We start from the raw sequence: 23,380 nt of genomic DNA on the forward strand, positions 1-23,380 counted from the left end.
AGCGGGCAGGTTACGGCTGCCTTATTTTTGAAATATGGTCAATGTTAGCTCGTGATTTTCTACGGTTGGGATGGGTATTCATTAGACGGTGGCTTAAACTTAACCAAAGGTTATGTTGTGCCAATACACACTTCATTTGATAATACCATGTTAAAGCCCCTTGTAGTAAAACTTTATTAGCATACAAGATCGTTGAATGTAATCTCGCCACAAAGGAAAAACCGTGTGTCTCAATATATCACCGGCGGTAGCCGGGACTCCATTATTCGCGTTTCGTGCTGCTATAGAGATTTTGATTTTTGCTTGATCAAAGACTATTTACGTCTGACCTCTATGGATCCACTTTGAATTTACTGAGTTATTGATTAACCAGGATGGAACTGCTGAGAAAAAAGAACTTGATGCAATGGTGGGTTGATTGAGCAATCAATACGTAGGTATTGATGATGCATAACTAGAGTATCGCGGTGTACTTCAACGTTATTATGTCTTTATAAAATTTTGTTGAATACATAAGATAAAAGGGTTGCAGTATTATGTCAGATTCTAAATGTAACAAAACCCACCGTAGTTTCTACGATACAGACATCTTAAGGCAAAAGCTTCATACAATAGCTCACAGGCTTAGCTTCGTTGCAGAAGAGCCTATGAGCCCATCTGTATCAGGAGACGAATTATCAGGGCCGAGAGATTGTCGCGCAAGTCTTGGATCGAAATCTCATTAAGGGGTCACAATGAGTATTGAAGCATCGCACATTTTTCTTTCCGTTCGTCAGATGGAAAGCAAGTTACGCCAAAAGAATGTGAATAGCATCCTTTCAATCTATATAATATGTAAGTAAGGAGGTAATATGTTACGCTTCCTATTGGTATAAAGAGTCCGGTGCGACAATGCATGACATGAATTCCTTTAGCTCCCTAGCCTCGTTCGCAAAGAGTGCGTCCAGAATATGGCCAGATAAGAAAAAAAATCAAAAAACTTATCTGAGATAAGCAAAATTCCTATCGAGCTCTTTCAACTGTGTCTGACAAAAGTTCAAAGATATAATTACTATATGCACATAACTTTCGATAATCTCCTTCCTCTACTTATACCTTAACTAGATACGTATTTATCGCTCAAGAGCTCTGCTCACTGATTAATAAACAATATATTTCATTGTATCTGTTCTACTGAGGTATTTTAAGTATAATAAGTAAGTAAGTAAGATTAATAATTAGGTTTAATTATCTACTTGTTGTGTTGCGTCATAAGTTCACGGACTGTAGTTTATTATAGAAATAGCGGGTTACTGGTGTTTTTTTTCCTTTAGCTACGTATAATCTGATCGTGGGAACACCTGCACGGCTAATTTTTATTAAGAGGTATCTCCTGTTATTGCAGATAGAATATGCGAAGGTCTCAAGTTTAATAGACAATTTTATTGCGCATAACATTTTACAAACTATATATATAATAATAGATAAACCAATATGTAGACAAGATCTACATATTGGTTTATCTATTATTGCTAGCACTGTGACAAAATCCACAATGAAGCAAGAGAAATATAGCTTATGAATAGGATTGCTAATCTAATTTGTTTAGAGTAGAAAGGAAATTAGGTCATACAATAACAAAGGGAAAGCAGATTTTAAGAATTATATTCACTGTGAAAATTTCCCAGCGTTTATACTTTAGTGATAACTTCCTCCGTCATCCCACAATGTCGATATCCCTGATGATGGCCGATTTCCGTGTCCATAATGTCGATGTCCTCTATGATCATCTCCATAATACCGATCCCCATGATGCTTATGACGCGCATGATTTCCGTGATGGGACCCGCCATAACGACCTCCATAATGGCGGCCTATATAATAAAACGATAACAAAATAAATTTAGTGTATGAAATCGGAACATTAGAGATAGATTAATGTAAGTATCTCCAATAGAAGAAAGCAATCGATTGTTATCACTATGTGTCCTTGACTGCCGTTGTACCTGTTGTGTCCGTTGTGGTTTCTGTCATTTCCCTTATCATGATAAGATCCCCCTCAACTATCCCAACCCCATCTACGTTCAGACCCGTACCCTCGATCACCATGATGCCTGTAGTGTTAATAGTACAAACAGATTAATCTAGCAATATACGTGAATATGTGCCTAAATTAATACGGCTGGCTTTTCATTTCACATTTGTCAAAGTCCTAAGTAAATTACATTGCGAGCATTTATTAACTATGAAAGAACACTGAATCCAACATGCTTGACATCTCTGCATGTTAAGCTCTAAAACTCGTTTTTTTCACCGTCCTGCTCGGTTTCAATGTCGGTATCTATCGCCATGTCTATGATGTGTCCCGTGATGTCTGTGACCTCCGTGATAAGAGCCGTTATGACCACCATAATGTTTTCTTCCGTGATGACAATAATGTCCGTGGTGACTATGATGGGACTTTCCATGCGTGCCACCATAGTTATGATGGCCTGCCATAATAATCACGATGTCCGTAGTGACCGTATTTTGATTGCGCAACAACAAGATCATCCTCTTCACGATCTGCCTGTTGTTGGCCATGAAGAATCAATTGTTTCGAAGTGTTCATAGATGCTTTTGAGACGAAAGCCCAAAGTTTGCCATTACTTTGACTCAAGTTAGTCTTGTATGAAGTTTCTTTCTGAAAGCAACTTTTTCGAGAGCTGGCCGCCAGCTGCCGGGAATAAGCAGTGACAGCGAGAGCGACATAGATGGAATGTGAGAGGTTAAAGAACAGCCAACGCCACCTCATGACTTTACCTCTGAATGTCAGACCTTTCAAATATTTCCTTTTATATACAACCCTTCATATTTGTTAGTTGCCATGTAGACAGTTCGTTCTTTTCTCTCCTGAAGAGCGTCACGTAATTTTGTTGTTTGCTTCCGGGGTCGGCAAGGTGCGAAGTAACTGCTACAGTGATGTCACATGGTCTTCACAGCAAAACGACGGAGGCAAAACGTTCTTTTAGGCAAAGCTTTTTCGAGGTCAAGTATTCAGAAATCTGACCTACCGGTTGTTACGAATCGCTATTTGATTCTGTTCTGTTAGAACCTTCTCACGCTTTGAAATTCTTCTCAAACGGCATAGATGTATGCGGCCACTGACCGCTTGTTCGTGGGTCATACAGCTAAAAACTTGGATACAATAAAGTTATTAATTTACAGGATACAAAAAACGTGGCCAAGCAATAAAATCGGCTTATCGCAGCAAATGAGAATGTCCTGCTCGATTGAAAAATGAACAGCAGAAATTACATGGTACAGACTGGTATTACATGTCCTTATGTTTTTCTTTTGTCGTTGTTTTCGTCTAGGCCATTCATAGACTGACAATTTAGTTTGAATCTGAGAATGAATCAAGCACGCGTTAGGTAAGATCTTGAATTGCCATGAGCTTATAAGCACGTTCTGTTTATATGATGTCTAAAAAACGTTTTTATGGGGTGAATTGTTTAAGGCGTTAGCGAATTTTCGAGCGTACAATCGTGTTCAGCATGCGTAATAATTAAATGATACCTCAATAATATATCTATATACTGTGAATTAGATCGTTCCCAACTTGAAAATAACTTTAGCTCAGATCCATCCTCGCTTGCTCCGTGCATCAGACTACGAAATGCGTAGCACTTCATGTACAGCTAAAAGCGTCCAACAATTTTCCTTGACCCAATGCTAGATTAAATGATAAGGTTATACTTGGCGCTATTTAGATCCTGAAACTTCCATTGCAGGGCATTTTCGCTATGCGATTTTCATTTTATTCAAAAGCTTTATGTTTAACCAAAGCATTGTTTAAATATATCTATAGGAATACAACCCGCTATATTTAGGATACTCTTCAATGACAGGAGTCGTATAGTAGTTAAATTTTAATATTATTGATAATCGGGCAGATTCAGAACGTGGTACTCATCGGATTCGTCTAGAAGAAAACTGAAGTAGTATTACCTTTGTAAAAGAAACCGCCATTGCCTTCTGTACTGAATCTCTCTTGACTGAAGTGCATGGGTATAACGAGCTTTACGTTTTGCGAGCTCAGTAGTTAAGTGCATTATATAACTCTCTGTTAGGGCTGCGCGTTCGTTGATTGATGAGGTTCATCGAAAGAAGACTTTCTGGACGATTCTCCAATAAATCGTTCAAGGTTACCGTTGCATTGACAGGCGCAGCTTCCTGAGTGGAGAGAATGACAGGAAAAATGCCCTTTCGAGGTGACCTGACAAAAGTTAGAAGAGTGTACGTGCTAGCGTACGGGACTTGAGCATTCGAGAAGTGTGTCGCGTCATAACTAGATTCTCAGGAACGCCACTTAATTAATGCTTTAGATATTTGACCTAAACGTTTTGCCTGTCCCAGATGAGTGTTGTACAATGAATTGGTCGCCGAGAGCGACGAATCCCAAGTATTTCCTGTAGAAATATTCATTAAAAATAAGCGTTGCGTCATTAAATTGGCATAATTGGAAGCTTCTCTGAAGTCGATTATATGTGCGTACGAGACATACGCATCGATGTAATTGTTCGAAGGTAAACTCACGTAGCAACTGGTCTTATCTGAACGTTGGACAGTTACTATCAAAACGACATGAAAGCGTCTTTGTCTTGGTTCTCCTTATCTTTACTTTATCGTCTTAAGAAAATATTTATTTTATTTATATTTACAACAACGACGTTTCTAGCTATTTCAATCCAAATAGAGCAAAAGCTCTACTTTTTATAGAGTTCACACAGTTTTGCCGTTGATTGTTCTCATTAGCCGAACTAATCCTGGTTCGTGATGACCATCCATCTTTTCTATAGAGTTCCGTTGTCCATTATGCAGGTATGTGTTGCAATAGTTCGTTCATGAACTTCTGACATTTTCTGCTGGAACCATTTCTCAGTAGATCGATCGATCATCAACTTTGTTATCTGTTTCACGTTTACTACCCTGATTTCTTCAGCAGACCCCTGGGTATATAAAACTGAATGCTTTTAATGGTAGCCTCCTCCATGTCCGTCATGACGACTGTATCTTCCGTGACCACCATGGTGCTCATGGTGACTATGTACACCATAATGATCCCCATGACGTCTCGCTTCGTGTCCGCCATGGTGTCGATGCCCTTTTCAGTGGGACCCACCATAATGCGAGCAGCGATGAGCCCCTGCAATGCATCGAAGACAAGATACGAGAACTGAACGTTAAAAACGCCGAATAGGTTAATCGCTTGGATGATTCCGTCTAGCGGTGAGGGCTATCGTCTTCCAACGAAGACAAATGCAAGAATAAGTTTGTAGCTAGCAGGAAAAGTAGAGAAATCATTTCCATGTTACTGTATCTATAGATGCTCCTGAGAATTAAAGTATAGCTCACCGTGGTGTCTGGAACCTCTACGACGATAATGCCTATGGTGCGAGCCACTGTGTCCGCTGTCATGATGCTGGCGCCCGTGGCGATCATGGCCCCACCGGCGCTCGGATCCCCAACCGCTATCGCCGAAGTATCTGTGAACGGCCATTACTGCATATAATTATGCTATTGTTTCGTGCTGGCAACGCATTATGCGACGTACACACTCCTCTGGCTATTTGCTATTAGGTTTGACTATAACTTTCTATAGCAGGATTTCCATTTTAAGAAGGTGGTGCTACAGACGTCAACGACGGACCATTTACACAAGCTTATACGAGTTATCTATATGATTAATGCAGCGTGTGAACTAAGAGTTTACTCTCTATCTCTAAAGGGTCGAGTGAGCTCTGATATAGTTGGCACATTTTAAATTCCCTTTTAACCCGTTATCATTCTAATTAAGGTAATTGAAGCCTTCGTATTCCGTAAGATGGTTAACCTGTATTTAACACTATAGTCACACCGTGATCACACTATCGTTTGCTTTGTATCCGGTGCCTGAAAAGGAAAACCTCGGAATACTATAAATGCAACCAGGCATATACGCTACGCTTTCTATTGATAACCCAGCACCGAGTACTGAATCACCTCGGACCAGTGCTCTGGGTTAGTGATGGCAAGAGATATAACGTATACGCAACAAAAAAGGTGCGCATGCGGATAAATTAACCTTAAGAAAGAATTCAGTTGAAATTGCATGTAACAGAGCCGAGACACCAATAAGACGTGTAGGAGAAGCAGGTGCTGCGTGAAACAGTTGCAAAAGAAGAACCACTTCATTTTTTTTAGACCTTCCGTGCTTGTTCCAGTGTCCATATTTGCCGTTGTGTCCTCCGTGACGTCCGTAACGTCGATGACTTCCATGATGGAAGCCACGCGGTGACCCATGCCGCCTTCCGCCATAATGCTGTTGTCCGCCGTGATAACACTGATGACTACCTGAAACTCACACACGTCGTTTAATTGATTAAGGAATCCGCTAATGCACATTGATATAACTGACTTTGTTGAACAATTTTTACAGCAAGTTGTTCCATACGCCGTGGAATAAGGAACTGGTGATGACGGTAGTCAAATTCTATTTCGTTGTCTGCTGTCACTTCCACCCCGCTATGAATTAGTCATTTTGCATTATTAGAAGTTATCGCCAACAAAAACGCGAGTAGGGTGAAGCGTCGAACTCTACATCAGTCTCTGATACGTTTTCTAGAACAAACAAAGGACGCGAACCTTTGTCATGCCTTTGATAATGCCCACGACCTCCGCAGCCAGGGCGATGGCTTTCATATCCGCCATAACGGCCGTGTCCACCATTTCCTCCATATCTGCTCTCCGCTACAGCCAAGTCATCCGTAACATTTAGGACAGTGGTGGGAACAAGCAGTTCCTTAGTTTTTGAAAAGCCTGTCCCATGAACACCAAGCGATTGAGACAGTTTCTTAACTGACTGCCATGTAAGATCGTTTCCAATACGAAATTATTATTTTAATTACGAGAGAGCCAGCAGAATACTTTGTTAAGGTTGCTTTACTGAGGAAAAGAACAATCGGTAACACTAACTGCCTCAATCGCGTGGTGAGCCGTTATGCCAGTTGGCAGCCATCACTGGCGTTTATCTTTGCTAGGAGAGAGGCAGGGGGTGGGTGATCTTACCACAATTTCGGAGTCCCGTCCAGTTGGCCATCTGGTCTGGTCCGAAGGAGGTCAAGTATCAATAGGCAAGACACGTGACATTATCCAAAACCAAACGAATGAAGTCACTTCACGAACGATCGTAGGTCAGCCGCGACTAGGGTTCAATGAATACCACTTTTCAGGTAGAGATACTACCACCCCTGGACCGTCAGGCCTACGACTCCATTGCTATCGCCTGGTCTAGCTTAGGCTAGTTAGGGTAAAGAAGGTCGAAATAGGTTTCTCGTTAGGTGTTGACAAAAGCTTTAATTTGATTTCAAGATTTTCCATTAAAGCAAGTGAGGCAAAAAGTCTCTTAACAGAACCCAATATTTATATATATATATAGATACACGTATATTTTATGAAATTCATATGAGAAATTAAGAATCTCAGACTGCCTCAAAGATCATTCAATCCTACTTTGTGGATCTTATAGAAAACGGGTTTTAACTGGCCAGCACTGCTATAAAGTGCTTCAGTGTTCTGGTGGCAGTTTTCGTCACTTCGGAAAGGTGCACTCTAGCGACTAAAAAAGCATAGCAAGAACGCTTTATAGCCATTGGGTTCGAAACTACTAGTACCTAAGGCCACAGAATTACACAACACAAACTGATACAATTGCATTTGATTCACTTTATTGGCACTCTATTTATGATCTATGAATGTATTCATAACAAAATTAATGAAAATCGAGCATGCAACGCAAAAATATAGGACGTGCACGTGTGTATACTTTTGATCCTATTGCCGCCCAACCGCGATTTGAAATAAGTACGTTTATAAATGTCTATAAGGCGAATTAGTTTAAGAAAACATCACTGTTGATGGGACATTTCGCTTTTCTGAAACTACCTAGCTTTCGACAAGCGTGTAACTAATATGACAACGGTGGGTTTTAAACCATCGTTTTCAGCTAATGTTTTAATTTAATTTTAAGATCGTGTTTGCCCCATAATAAAAGTATGAATAAATTAACGAATTTACACTCAGGATGAATTTGTTTTTGGAAGAGTTTAGAGAACTCTTATATTTTTTTTCTTGTTTATAAAAGCAATTCCTCTATTTAGCAGAAGTCAAACCTTGTACTAGCCGGATCCGCTTCGACTCTTATAAACATAATTCTCTGACATCTGCTGGTTGAGAACTCAGAGGCGTATATTTCTATGCGTTTCCTTGGTACCTTTCAAGTTCACTTACTACATGCTTGCAGCAAATCCACACAAAGGTGTTCGAACACGATGTCGTATATTGAAGAAGTCCTTTTCATATAGGCGACTTTTTTCTCAAGTAATGTTTAAGGCTAATGTCAAGCCTAAAAGTTAGCGCATTCGTATATATTCAACATGCGCAATGTAAAAATAAACCTTTTGCCAAGACAAACTAGTTTTAATATAGTCTAAGAACGATAAACATGAAGAGTTTGCTGTTAATATAAACGAACCAGCAAGTGACGTGATATATGGCTAAACACTTTCTATAACAAACATATAATTGAGCTAATTAGAGTCTATTTGACGACTTGCCCTGAATCCCTTACTCCTTAACCTTTTTCTCTGTTAACGCTTTACTCTGTACAATGACAAGTCATCACTCATCTTCCTCTGCTATAACTCCTCCCAAGTTGACAGATTCATATTAGTGTGTTTATTCGATTGCGTCCGTTATATCTGTCCCTCACACTTTCTTCGATAGATACCAAAAATCATTTGCTTGCTTGTCGCTTACGTTTTACCACACCTTTCTCCTCAACCCATTTTTCCGTTCAGCTACGAGTGTGCCATCGTTTTTAAATTACTAAAGGTATATATATGTATATATAAAGCGTATCGCGTATGTTGTGTGTGCTTTGCGTCGTAATAGCCCTCGGCCGGACAATAATGCTGGTTATTTGTTAGAATTTCTTCTTCTAACGCTATACGATACCAACTTTATCAAAGTTGGTAGAACAACGTATTAGGCTAGAACCGCTGCATTCTCTTCTGGATATCCTTTTCGTCAATCACACAATGTTCCTCAGCTTTTCTGCCCTTCCCTCATCCGCCCCATTCGTTGCTTTAGCGCCCCTTGTTCCGCTGTTACAATTCCCTCACATTATTCCTGACTATTCTTGACATTGCCCCACCAGGACCTAAGTAGTGTTGGCTCATTACCTTCATTTTCATGCGCTCTTTATTTTGGCATAGTGTTTTAAGTGAGTCTTAATTTTCTCTTCACACTGCTAGTACTACTGTTTTTTTACCTGCACCACAATTACGATCACCACTAACACGTTAGTCCCTGTTGCGATGGTATTCCCAATCATCGATGCACCCGTTACATTGTTGCCGCAAGACCGTCTTGCTTGGCTTCCTCGACCGCCCTCTTTGGTTACTACACTTTTTATTTTTCATTGATGACCGGACAGTGAGTCTGCTTCCGTTCGACTTTCATGACTCCTACGTTTACCCCCGACGCTTCCCCAGGTCCCGGCCATTTTTCCTCGTAACCTTTACTGGCGACACTCCTCTTACTACTATTACTGCGATTACGTATCTTACCGTGCTATTCCCGTGCCACCCATCAGTAAACGACGTTTTCCTACGGCAGAGAGTGTTTCTTCCCACTTTGTATCCATTGTCTAAATGCCGTTTATCGTCAGATGGAGAGAAGGCCGCTTGTGTCACTTTGTCATCTGATCGTGACATCGAGTTGTCCGAACTCGACATCACCATCATGTATAAAAAAAGTTCGAATTTAACCGGCTTCTTCCGTCGCAAATGATTACCCTTTCTTGAACGATTGCATTCGTTCGTGACTCGCCGTGGGCACACACTGACTACCCATCCTATATATTGATCATTTGTGTAGGGTAGTCCTTGGCGGGTTTCAACCAATGATGTATATATAAGTCGTTACGTGTGAAAGCACAACATGCCCATATTGCGTAAAGTGCGAAAAACGAGAGAGCGGGAGGGAGATGGTCCTTGTGCTGTTAGTGCGTCGGTTCTGGCACAAGATCGTGCTTCGAGAATGTTGCATTCGCAGCATTATTCCGTTGACGTTGATGGAGATAATGACCAACGCTAACTGCAGTAAGGCCTCAAATATACAGAAAAAACGTAAGGCATCAATGGGAATAACATTCAAAAATTATTTTTAAAAAATTACCTTATAGGGTGGCAAGCATCGTTTATGATAGGCATCATCTTTTGAACTTAAGTGAGCACTTTGAGTTAAGAACTAAAATCTTACACTTTTTCTTTATTTGAATTTTTATAGATCTAGCCTATTGCGTAACTCCTAGTGGTATTAAATGAAGAACCTGTTTGGTATTAAGAAACGGGACCAAGCTCTAAACCTGGTTAATAAAAAATTGGCTTCGCCTTGCTGGTGTCCGTACATGGAAATGTTAGTTAAATTCTTTTTTAAAAAAATTGCTGCATAGGGAGCTTGAAACCTAAACAAAAGACAAATTTAAGAGAACGTATATCTTGCTAAATTTAAGAAGTGTTCACTTTATCCATACTGATCTATTTTACAATAGAAAGAAATATCAAATACTTATTTTCTACACTGAGTATTCTTTTTGTTAAAAATTGCATTTCCAAAATTTCATTGCACACAGCCACGACGAGTGTACAAAACATGGGACAGAATGGCAGACACATAAGACCAAGGTTACTTTCTTTTTGCGACATATTTCCTTTTTTCATTTTCAGTCGCTCTTTTCTTTTCGCGAGGTCTTCGTCCTGGGTCGCGTCCCCAGTATCAGTCGGCTCGCACACCGCTGCGCATACACTCACGATGAAGCGATTAATATACCGTCCATCGTCTTTTTGGCCTGACTCCTCTCCGGCTATTGGCTACCCCTTCCTGAATTGCCCTCTTTGCCCCAGAACCAAACTGAGCCAACATCACTCTGTCGACTTGTACACGCGCCTGCACACGGCACTCAAACAGAAACGTAGAGTCACATCAGCGCAGTAATAACACTAAATTTTTCCAAACCGTAATTACGAGTCCGTTTAGCAAACGATGGCTGATATTGCGCGGCTGAAGACGCGATGTCGCGCGTCCAATGTCCGCGATGCCTTCGGGATCAAAGCAAACGCTATAAAAACACTTCATGTTTCTCTAGCAAATATCAGCTTTAGCATAAAAACTGGTCACCAGGAAGGTTCTACAAGCGGCAGGTCGGCGATTGAAGTCGAAACGGCGCGTACGCCGGTGACTACCCCGACCTCCTTTCTGCCTTCCTCCGATTCAGGAATCGTGCCCCATAGGACTAGCTGTTACCGCCACCGTCGCTTGCTGACTTTTATGCCGAAACAGCAGTTAAAGACGTCGTTGTCAATTATTTATTTTTGTAGAGAAAGGTTTTCTCGCGTGAAAACGCGTGACCATAGTAGAGCGTGGCGTCAACATAAAAGGCGAGATGACGAGGGAAGGTGAAGCGGAGCAGTGTGCATGAAATACTGTTTTTTGTGTATGAAACACAACAAACGCCAAAGTTGTAAATTAATCATTTGAGCAAAACCCATTTTGCGCGGTCCTTTTTATGGGAACACGTTCATACAAAGGAGACGCGTTTCAAATACTTCTCTTCTTTTTAGTAAATTTGTTAGATGTGAGCGATGCATATATAGGTATGCAGAAATCTGACCACAAAATGAGAAATATTAGAAGAATCAGCTTTCCGGTATTTCCTGTGAACAATAAAATTTTGATAAAGTGGTAAAAAAACGTGGTCCATGCGGTTTATAACAACGGTACAATCAAAAGCATCCGAGTAGTTGCAACCAACTATACGCAGTTGCTGTAGTTGATAGTCGCACACTTTTCTCTAAAGAACTAAAGGACCGATTATAGCGTGTTGAATCTCAGTGAATGATTAAAAAATAAATATATATTATTGGGTAATTTTTATGCCCTGCTTTTTACGACCGTATCTAAGAGAAAGCAGCGTGAAAACAGAGATCTTGACGAAACTTTTTTACTATATATTATCACCATTCACCGTAATTACAGCTCTGATTCGGCATTTAGGTCAACAATTAATCCCTTTCAAAATATTCTTTTTAATCCGCAAATGATTTTTTCATTGTATAGGTACGTCGTGCGGTATTGATAAATATACCACAGATCGCTAAAATGAGCCAATTTAATCAATGCTAGAGCCTTTGAAATCTCCAACTAATTGTTCTCTACCTCATGGAGGTCTTGCTCGGATTTTTCAGAAGCCATGTGAAAACTGATCATAGCGTAGACGGTCGGCTTTGATAAGAGAGGAAAAGGAAAAGTAAGTTTCTTCATTTGGTGGAGTTTCGTCAAGCGCAAAGAAATGATATAATAGTTCATTTTTACTTAAATTGCAAATACGCCGCATTGCTTTTTACTAACGAACTCTTTGCTATTTATTCAGAAAAAGACGGTCAAAAAGGAACGCTTTTATTCCGGTACGAAAAAGGGCACATGAACGCGCGCCGATTACAACGAACCGCAAGCCCAACAGAGCTTATCTGAAGTTAACCCAGTGTATTTAGTATATACGAATGTTTTAAACAATGTGTTCTGATCGCCACGTGATGATGATATTTTTTACTATTACGGCCAGGATTTTCTGCAAAATTCATTTTTCTCATTTTGGACGACATTATTAAGTATGAGACGAATTGTAATAGCTCGGGTGAAGTTTAAATAGTTATTTAGAAAAAAATTTACCTAGTAAAAGTGTCAAGGCACCCAGTGTTTCTGTGATGTGACTGGTTATAGGTGGCGTCTTCCGGCTTCCGACGGAAAATGGATTTGCGCAGGAGGCACTATACGTACAAAAGGATGAGGACTGCGTGCGTTACGCGTGCAGAGTTTCATTTCAGTATGCCTGATCGGAAATTAGAGGATCTCCTCACAAATACTAGGATAATCGGCTTGCTTGACTACCGGTATACATCGAAAACCTGCCTTCGATAAACAATATACGAATATATAGATAAATCGCTAAACGATATATAGACAAATAAGTTGAAAAAAAAGTTAACGCAGCTTCATACGTATAGTTCTAATGTAGCTATAAAATTTTTGAGCCTAAGACAAAGCTGTTTAGTGACATAGTTTAATTGGCAAGTCTCTTTACTCTCCCTAGACGGTTACTCCTGAAGGGGTCGTCTTTGAAGTTTTCTTTAGGTTAACCACAACTGCGCACAGCACTATGTAGAGCCATTATAGTGTCGCACTACCCATTGCATGTGGTCTGGATGTGCAGCGTCCTAACGACGTTCGGCATCTCTGTAAACGAAATGCCTGTACTAGACCACGCATATATATGTTCTTGCGCCTCAAGCCTACGGTGACAGCCCTTCCATCCCCACATACTACAAAAAGTGGAACGACGTATGACGCCCATGCATAGATACTGTATGCGGGATGGACAAGAAAGCAAGATGCACAGAAAGCAAGCGAAAGAAGTGGGAATAAGGAGAAACGGCAAGAGAACGAAAGCCGGAAAGTGGGGGCCGTGGGGGTTGTCTGCAGATCTATAAAGCTTCGAGGCTATATAGAGTTTATGGTTGCAATCGGCTGTGGAGGAGAGCAATGCAGCCGCCGTCGCCGCCCCCACCGGCGTCATTCACATTGCAGAACTCGCGTTCTCATTTTCTCTTCCACCATGTCCTACGGCAATATATTGGCAGTAGCTTTGTCGTTGGGGAAGTTGACGAAGCAGGCGCCAAAACGCCAAAAACGGCGCAAATTTGACGAATAAGGCCTTCAGTAAGCTCCTATCTCTGTCTCTTCATCCCCTCTGCTTTTCTCGCCCTTCTTCTCGGTCTACTTTTCCCTAACACTCTCAGTTGGTTGGCCTGATTCGTTCGTTCTTTTGTTGTTGACCAGACGCGCTCAACTACTTCGAATTTGCTGGCATCGCGACCGTTCTCGCTATTTCTTCGGTGCAATGACTGCTGCTGCTACTGCCGCTACTTCTGCTGCTGTCTCTACTCTTAATGGTACTGCTTCTGTGGGCATGCCGTTCCTTCTGTTGAAGCGACCGTCGAGAGGAGCGGTGCTACTTGCCGCCCGTGACGTCTAGAAACGGACGAAAGGGTAGTGACAGTGGCATTTATATTGAAAAATATTACCCTCGTTTCCGGCAGCTCAAAGAGCGGCCTCTCGCCGACTGTTGGCAAAAGGCGGCCTGTCTATCTAGAAGGAACGACTGACCGGGCGCGCTGCGCACAAATATGGTTCGCGCGTTGTAGTACCGTAAGCCGTCCCCTCCCCAGTTGTACCCGCAGCAATAGCTCTATATTCCCTTCTTGCTTTTCATTTATGTTCACTTTCAGCCCGTTTCCGGCAACGCATTGCTGGCCCTATGTTGCGCCGAGCACTTTCACAGCCTCTGCCGCCTTCCATCTTGGACCGATAATAATATGTCGTAAGTCTGGCCTGAGACCGGGCGTGTGAAGCTAAGTGAGTATCGTTCTGAAGGCCGTCTGCCGATACAGGCGCCCTTCTGACACTTGCATTTGCTCTTTATACAGTTCGTTTTTAGGTGGTGCTACCCGCTCTAGCCCCTATAGGGCTAGCACAAGCACTGGTTGTTGTCATGTGGCTGGTTATCGCCTTTTTATAGCGGTTATGTTTTTTCGTCTTAAACCTAATATTATCGTACGAGTGGCCACTGATTCGGCGGATTCAGCTTCGCCAGCTGACCGGTGCCGGGCGAAAAGCCAGACAGACGGGCAGACGAACAAATGAAGCTGGTGCTTGGCTGGGTTTGTAAGCGAGTTTGAACTGGATTTGAGTGAACGGCCGGACTTGGCTGCGGCCGAGTTTTGAACTCGAGTTTGTCTGTCTGGTTTTTGTCGGTAGCTTTAGGGGGTTGTAGGCTTCTTCCGTACCCGCGTATGAACAGCTGGACGCTAAAGATGAGGGTGGTGCTTGCGAAAAGGAGTCTTCCTGAATTCCACCCGCTCTCCTTGCCTCTGTCCTTGTATTCGGCTGACTATTGCTACGACAGCGACCTACTGGCGTAAAACCCTTTTGCTCCTAGCCTGAATGGTGTCCGAGCGGTGCTCACAATTGCGGTATGTTACTTGGTGGAGGGGAACCACATGGTTTTTTATAGTTGCACTAATAACTGACGCGTACAGATCACATACACCTAAATGTAATAGGGTTGTAATACTTGTCACGGGTCTAACACTCCGTAAGTGAAAGCTTCTACATTTTTTTTGGTTTCCGCTTCGAAATTACCGATTGCGGTAAATTTCTGTAGTTGAAAAATAATTACAACGGCGAAATATATATATCCGTTAGAGCGAAAATTATTGCAACTAAAAAACAATCCGGGAGTCCGTGAGGACAAAGTTGTCGACAAATATAGGATTCATGTCAGACGATGCATTAGACGCCAGATTATATATATCCAGTCTAGAAAATAGTAAAGCGTATACTCATTTTAAAGTATGTATGTACGCCACTATGCATGATTTGTTTGTCATTCGACAGCCATATAAGCCTTATTTATACCTTGTTTTCAATACTTAGTCAAAATTATATTTAGCAATTCTCAACTAAAATATAGATTTTTCAATTTAATAGAAACAACAAAAATCCACCGAAGCTATATAGTAAATTTAGTTTTGCTGCTTTTTCAGTTGATTCGTCCCACTCATAAGATGTCACCATAATTTATTGGTGTACGGCATCCTCTTGCTTTACCACAAAACTACAAATCTGGCGTCCTGGTGTACTGACAAAGTTCTCGCCTCCTTGACCCCGAAGTGGAAGAACGAGCAACGTCCCCCCTGAATCTTATGAAAGATTTGAGTGTCACTGAGCTCGACTGTTGTCCTATTTGCGCCATTCCGCAAACAGGACGTCCGACCCACCGCCGGGGATAACGCCCAAATAACAGAAACCTACGTATTCTAAGCTGGAAAGTGTCGAATATGCTGGTCGGAGGCTCGGTATTAGAGCGATTTTAAATAGTAGTAGAAATTAATGTATATATTGAACTGTAGTGACATTTTGTTGACAAGGAGCGGAAAAACGATACTGTTTGTTCAAGCCTTGAAGACTGCCAACATAACATAGCTTCTCGTTTTTATAAGGTTATATTAAAAATATCTAGCAGTAAAGTTTACCCAACTGAAACCAATCCATACAAACGGTACAAGCTAATACAAGATTTCCGTTGATATCATTATATGTTTTACCATAATTTGCATTGATTTAGGTTGTTTTTGTATGGAGCTGCTCTACACAGGTGTAGCGCAGCTGTGGTATGAACTTTGTGAATCCTATTTTTTCAATAACCCCCCGTCGTATTAGCCGGTTTATGCCTGAGTGTCTTCAAGACAACAACAACAACAACAGCGAAAAAGGCCACGATAGAAACTACAACCGCTCAAGGAAATACAGCGTCGGCTCGTTGACCTTCTGCCTCGAAATTCATTGTACGCTCAACGCTCGTTGCGCAAATAACCTGACAAACTTATAAGGGACGGACTAAACTAACCGCCATAGGCTCTGCTGCGCGTCTATGAGCGTGCGCGAAGGGTTTCGTCATCACTGCTTAAGGTTGTGCGGCCAGACAATGTCCGCCGGTTGTACAGAGCACCCTTACCAAAGCGCTGCTGAACTCAGTGAACCGAAAAAGGAGGCTCCTCATCAAAACAAACTGCTATACGTGCACGTTTCTGCTGACGTGAGCTATCGGGGATTAATCAAATCGCTTTTGATCAGTAATCTAAGTTCAGGATAAAACCACAGATTATTAAAGCTTGCTACGCTCGTTAGGCCACAGTGTCCATTGGAGGGTCAGACTTGCCAGTAAATAGGGTAACAATCCCTAAACCTCAAAAAAGAAAAGCTGGTTAGAACATTCAGACGGAACGTACGGTACAGAGTCACTAGGAAAAGCGATAAGCACATGTTCACATGTACATACATTCACGACTGCCTTCACTGTCTGCACAGCGCATATAACGGCGAAGGAAAAATATCATTACTTACTGTACCTGCATTTACAATTTAATAGTAATTCTTGTCGCTTATCAGAAGGCAGGCTTGATTTACGTGCCTGTTTGCCACTTTTAAAACCTAGAATTAGCAAAGCAATTTGAAGCGATACAAACTTAAAAACAAAAAAAAAAAAAAAAGAAATACTCGACAAAGAATAAGACAATGGTCAAAAAAGTATTACGTGTATATTTTTCGATTGCACCTTGACGTTAGAAGCCTGAGTTGCCCATCGAAAAAAATACAATGATCAGGGTAGATCATGATACCTGGGGGTATATATTTCTGAAAATTGATGTTTCATGTCATAATAATACCTAGCTTTCGTAGCCCGTTGGATTAATGAAAGCCTTTTTACCCAGCAAATAATCTGGCCGACTTTTATTCCATCTACTTCGCGTGTTATTGTCTAGAATAAGTGATTTAAACTGAGAGCTACGTAAGCAGCACGTGTAGTAGTTGTTAACTTCTACACATCCACCTATTAAGCTACCAGAGTACGCTACGCTTAAACAGGGAGTAAAATCCACTAGTGTATCCCCAGATAATCTGTAGAACACATGTAGTAGCACCAGGTTGCCCTGACGTCGATAATCGAATACCATCAAGCGGCCAGCTGCTCAAACGAAGTAAATGAAAACGGACAGAAGAAAAACGACGAAGTAGTCATCAAGCTGAGCTCGCACAATCCCTCGTGGCTGCTAATAGATGACCAAACATTGACCGATAAGAACAGGTCGAAAGACCGTTCGAGCGGGCGGAAACAAGTTAGCCCCGACAGGGCTAGAGACACCTACAACGCGAACAACGACAATCGTTTCCTGCCAAATACTGCTAAAACTAAACAATAGAGTAAATATAAAGGTTAGGAGTTCTGGGAGATACCCGGTCGCATAATGATGATAATGACAAAAAGGAGAAAGGCAGTTTCGACGTTTTCCACCCTGAACCCGTTATGATTTGACCAGATTAGGCAAGCATGAAGGGAATAGTGTGCATATTCTGTAATTCTATTGCTTGGGGACTGATTGGCTATGCAAGCTTACTAACAATGCCTCGAAAAACTCTAGACAAATTGTTACTTCTGTAAAGGAATGATGTAGTGAAGAGTGTGTAAAGAATATGTACAACTTTTCGGATTAGTCCTGCATTGTGATGACATTCAGCTAGGTAATCCGTGGTAGTTCTTAATTAATTATGACTGAATGATAATTTATTCATTGTGACTGGGTCGAACAGCAGTGCCCAAACTGATAAACACCGCTTGCGTTCATCCCTGATTTCAAACGCTAATACAAAAAGATTCGATGAAGTCGGCGAAACATGCTAATAAGGATAGTGGTAACGTCACTTACTCAGCCGACGTGTCTATGGAGAGGTTTGTTGCCGTTATGGAGAAAAACCGTACGGGCTATGCGTAGCACAGCCAACGCAGACGGACGCAGCGTCTCCATAATCAAATTAGGATTAAATGAGGGATAAAATTACGTTATTTGGGCAGGTACCAATTGAAATGCGGTGGGTTTCCTCTCAAGAGAACTGAAGGCAAGTGCGGCAATTTCGAAGACGAAATCAGCTTTTTGTGAGGCTATCTAAGCAGCTGAATAAGAGTCTGCTATGTCGTATCGTCTAAGACGATAGGTCAATAAAAATGCTTCAGTGGTGTTGGCCTTAAATATAAATGAACATTGTAGTGAATGACACCATCTAGACTATCAAAACAGACCTTAAGGGTCAAAATAAAATCTCACTATTAAATGGATGTATAGCAATAACGACAAACTATAGTTATAATATTACTGCAAACGTTAAACGGTAAGTACTGATTTTTGCATGTATGTATTCTAAATATATGAAACGTTTCTAAGAGGAAGGCCACAGACTGTTCTGTGGCCTTCCTCTTAGAAACGTTCTGCCATGTTTATTAATTAAAGTGTAAATAGCGCTTTTCTAGAATAAAATTTACGGCACACGAGTTTTTTCCAGTTTATGAAGTGTTTAATTTACCTCGTCGCTAGGCCTAAATGCTTTTGTTAGTTTAACTTGAATTCGACTTGAGCACATTGTGGAAAGTTGTCACTCAGCACACCACTTGCAAATGTGCTTAACTGAGTCGTACTTAAAAAAAAGCGAAAATCGTGCTAGACGACATGCTACCAGTAAGCAAATAGCCGGGCATAATCTAAGTTAAGTTTGCAGCATCAACTAACAATTTTGTATTATTAAATGTCTCGGTCGTGTAGCTACCGGAGGTACGGGACGCGATTCAAAGTTACTCCAGATGCTTACCTAGTGCCTTTCCATTTTCGGCTGCTACAGGGGCTCTTCTGAATCCAATGGCTTTTTATTCCTTACAGTTCAGGGGTCGATTGTTCCAGGACTATGGACCGTCTGCGGAGGAGACAAACGGAATGTTCAGCTTAGGGTTTAGATGGTTCTCGTTAATAATCGTCGACCTTTCCGCCCACTAGTGAGCGATTTGCCATCGCTGCTAATTACACTCGGCCAATAGCCTTTCCTTGTTGGGACCGAACTCACAGGGTCCAGCGGCATTAGCGCTAAATCTAAGCTAGCTTCTTATGACATCGTCGTACCAAACTTAGAAGTGAGCATAACTTCAACGGGACCGTAATTTGCAAATGAAGTTCATGCGTTACCCACATAAATGAGGGGTTGGGAAAAATAAGCGCCAAGGTTAGTTAGCCATTTTTGCAGTTGTTTACACTCTTTACTTCTAAAAGTTTTTTTGTTTTAATTTTTTGCTTTAAGACGAGCATTTTCCCTTAATGCGAGAAAGCACGCATCACACGCTCATGCGTTATTGTATCTTTTTCTTATATCAGTGGCCGTCTTTATTGAACGTCTCTATAGGGCACCATGTGCCGTATGTTGTCCTTACACAACTGTCTAGTATATAACGATGAATTTTATATAATTTTTTACAGATGTGTTATTTTCTGAACTAACAGTATTGATAAACTTCATAATCATATTCTGTATATTAAATTTTTCAGTTTGGAACAAATTCATTAACTACGAGATTTTCACAAAAGCTGGCCAGATTTCTGAACCCAGCTGATGTTGCCGGTCTTCACCAAATTCTAAGTGTCGATGACTATGAATTGAGGAAGGTTGAGGAGTCGAGGAAGCACAGTATTTTGCTGTACCGATAACAGGCTGAAAAAACTGCTTCTGGCTGCTGTTGGCCGCTGCTGTTAAATCGGTTGGATTAACGCTGTTATCTGGAAAGCTTTCATCGCAAGCTAGACCAACTCTTCCCATCCTTCGTTTTGCCGATGTCCACGACTCCGCAATCACGTTTGAATAGGAAGTATTCCTTGAAACCGTTTAGTAGAATGAGCGACGGCAGCGAAATACCTTCTCGCTGTTATTTCATCCCCTTCCCTGCCACTTGTCTAATTCCTCTGTGTTTTCCGAGCTTTAAAGCTTTCGGCTTTACCTCGTCGTTGCTGCCCAGCTGAAATCTACAACAACACATTATTGAATGACTCCATTCAATAGCAGAAAAAACATCTTAGGACCTTCTCCTTCCTCGTTTCGCACGTTTTTTTCGGTTTACTGAAATATGTGGCGACACTGTATTTAGCGGCACGAATCAGTTCCTGTTCGAAGAACAAACATGCTTTGCCCTCGGCTGTTGGGCCGCTAAGCACTGCCTCAGACGGCTGGTTTCCAGCACGAAACGAAGCGTATCGAATGCTGGATTCAAACCTAGACCACACGAATGCGTCCTCTCTGCTATAACTCGTTTCACAGGGGCCTTGTAGAAAGGCGTCAACACCTGTTACCACTAGAACTGCAACCGTTATTACTATAATGAACGTTGCTGATCTACGAATCACTCGTCCCGCGCCCAATTATTGCGATGTGTTACCAAGAAACGAGGAAGAATCTACACTACGAGAAAGAGTAAAGAGTTAATACCACCCATCAGTGAACCAGAAGAAGCACATCAGACGTAATTAGCGATGCGTGTTAGAAATTTTCGAAGACCTGTATCCCGCTCGACGCAAACGAACGAACCAGATTTCCTCATTAAGTAGTTGGCATGAATAGCCAGGTGGGTGGTGGTGGTGGTGGGGCTGTGGAATTTCTTGTTAGGTGGAAATTCCGTTGTTTAATACCTGCTGGGACTGTATGCGGCGACATGCAGTCAATATGCAAGGCGTTTGCCAATCATTTTTTGGCGTGTACAATTATCCCTGTTTTAGTACCAATTTTTCTTGCGACAACTTCGTTAACAGGATCTCAAGCGATGTTCAGCAACACCGAACGCATCACCGCAGCTAGCGCGAGTTTTGTGAGAGTGTATACAAGAAGACTGGAAGGCGTCCGAAAATGGTAAAGTTTTATATATATGTTATTACAGGCCAAGTGCTTATACTAGAATAAAATAGAAACAGAGGAGCAAACAGGGAAAAGGCACCGACAGCAGGCCTGGCCCTTCGTGAAAGATACAGCCAAAAGTCTTGAAAGCTTTGGTCCCGAATAAATTCGCTGCATGATAGTCCCACGAAACGTCTCCAGGTCTGTAGACGCAGCAATACATTCCCTTAACCCCTTCTGCAGCGTAACAAGACGACGGGCTGTTCGCCAGTGTTTCACCGCCATGATCTAGCTAGGAGAGCGTCTTAGAGCTCGCGTAGGGAGGCCGACGGCAAAGACGAGGAGTTTTGTATGGCCCCTAGGGGCCAGTCGCGGAGGGCACCCCACAAGGACCAAAGTGCCGCTCCGACACCCGCTTTCGTAAGTCTGTAGGTCGTTGTTATTGGCAGTTCGGCGGCTATAATGCCGGAGAATGAAACTTAGACCATTCTAGTTGTCGTTGATGTCCAATCTGTAACACAAACCCGGTCCGATCAAGCCATTAGTTTGCTCGTTGGCTAGCGACTGCGCAGCCAGTTGAGACTTCTGAGCCTGCTACCTCCTAATTGCGACCGCTTATCACCAAGCTGCTGACAAACCCCCGCCAGTCAACTGAGCGCCTAATACCGTACCCTGGAAAGGAATCTGCCCAACCCTATTTCTGTGACGCATCAACAAGATAGGTGGCCACTACGACGCACACACAGATGGCGTTTCTGCAGAAGCATAGCACTACTAGATCTAAACTCTACATGCATTCTGATTCGGGTTGAAAAGTGTGCTTGCACGCAAGCCGACCGCTCAAAGCGGCTCACCGCGGAACGACACGAATAATACAATCAAGCTATAGCGATAACTCGAGCAACAGCTTGAATTTTCTATTGTAACAGAGTAACAGGGAAACGGGTGGCGAAGTGAAGTGAAACGTGGGTGTAAGGACACAATAGAGGGGTTGACGAAGATCCCGTTTTAATAGAAAAATAGCAGATTAGAGACAAGGCTATTCACCCTTTACCACTTGACAAACTATGCGTAGAACAACAACAACAACAATGAAACATAACGGCTTCTTTACGCTTTTGATAGTAGTCACAATGATTGCACATAAAATTGATTAGAACATGTCCAAAGTAGCGACAATTTTATATTTTTATGCTTCTTCCTATGACAAGGTAAATTTTGTTAATTGACCAACCAACCAACCAATCAATCGACTCATAGAGCTATTTGTAACGTGGTTAACTTAATTGCAAAAAAAAAAAATACATCCATCTAGGATTAGTAACTAATTAATCTTGGCATTGTACATGGCGCCTTTTTAAATGAATACCTTATTTCAGAGACTAGTCTCACTTTTTTATTAAAAAGTACAAGATTTCCTACTCATGATGCTCTTGCAGTATCTGTAGTTGCGTAATAGATTCGCGCGGTGCAAATTACAAAGTACGCTTCGAGGTTGGACAATACCACGTTGGCGCGGAAATGTTTACCAACATCTAATACGGTCTGTTCTTCACCTTGTAACTGTCAAATGAAAACATGCGAGTTCATCTTATTTGTTAAATAAAAACTTTGCCGTTTCCCTAATATGAAACTGAACGAAACTGTTTGGGCCGTTAACGGTTGTAGTTGAAGAATCCTTTGCTTTCAAAAATCGATTTACAACCGATAACCCTCTATTCTCGCAAGACCCTATTTTTAGTAGCAAAGGAATTCGCTGTACGACCCTAAAGTTTGCCTAAACATTCAGCCATGAGCGCCGATTCAGAAAGTTTACTCAAACGATTAGACTGACCAATAAAGGTTCGCATCATGCCCATTCCCTAAGGAGACGGAAACACGATGGTAACATTCCCAGCAAATGACGCCATAGTTGTGCTATTTATTATTTGCAAATCAATAC

The 23,380-nt window shown here is 41.7% G+C and overlaps 1 protein-coding gene and 1 long non-coding RNA gene across 3 annotated transcripts; one reads left to right on the forward strand and one right to left on the reverse strand.

Annotated features, from left to right (window-relative positions):
* Positions 1-1,420: 1,420 nt before the first annotated feature.
* On the reverse strand, positions 1,421-22,288 carry LOC111247520 (uncharacterized). Of its 2 annotated transcripts, none has more exons than XM_022798537.2 (5): positions 19,381-22,288; positions 7,069-7,300; positions 6,207-6,354; positions 5,377-5,507; positions 1,421-5,167 (listed from the first exon to the last, which is right to left on the reverse strand). In XM_022798537.2, exons 3-5 carry the CDS (start codon positions 6,316-6,318, stop codon positions 4,946-4,948), a joined length of 465 nt encoding a protein of 154 aa, XP_022654272.1. In that variant the 5' UTR covers positions 6,319-6,354; positions 7,069-7,300; positions 19,381-22,288; the 3' UTR covers positions 1,421-4,945. The 2 variants fall into 2 exon arrangements, with proteins under 2 accessions (XP_022654272.1, XP_022654273.1); XM_022798538.2 differs by having other exon boundaries at positions 5,007-5,167; positions 6,086-6,354; positions 19,381-22,287.
* LOC147756821 (uncharacterized) lies at positions 14,285-18,853 on the forward strand. Its single transcript, XR_015324093.1, has 2 exons — positions 14,285-14,535; positions 15,726-18,853. It is a non-coding gene; the product is annotated as an uncharacterized LOC147756821 (long non-coding RNA).
* Positions 22,289-23,380: the final 1,092 nt, after the last annotated feature.

This window comes from Varroa destructor, unplaced genomic scaffold, assembly GCF_002443255.2.
Source record: "Varroa destructor unplaced genomic scaffold, Vdes_3.0 BEIS01000003.1, whole genome shotgun sequence".
Classification (NCBI taxonomy): Eukaryota; Metazoa; Arthropoda; class Arachnida; order Mesostigmata; family Varroidae; genus Varroa; species Varroa destructor.

Coding starts and splice junctions, on each gene's coding strand:
- LOC111247520 (XM_022798537.2), bottom strand. CDS start 6,318: ATGGCGGAAGGCGGCATGGGTCACCGCGTGGCTTCCATCATGGAAGTC. Junction 5,508..6,206: donor CACTGGAACAAGCACGGAAG/GTCTAAAAAAAA, acceptor GGCCGTTCACAG/ATACTTCGGCGATAGCGGTT. Junction 5,168..5,376: donor TAGAGGTTCCAGACACCACG/GTGAGCTATACT, acceptor GATGCATTGCAG/GGGCTCATCGCTGCTCGCAT.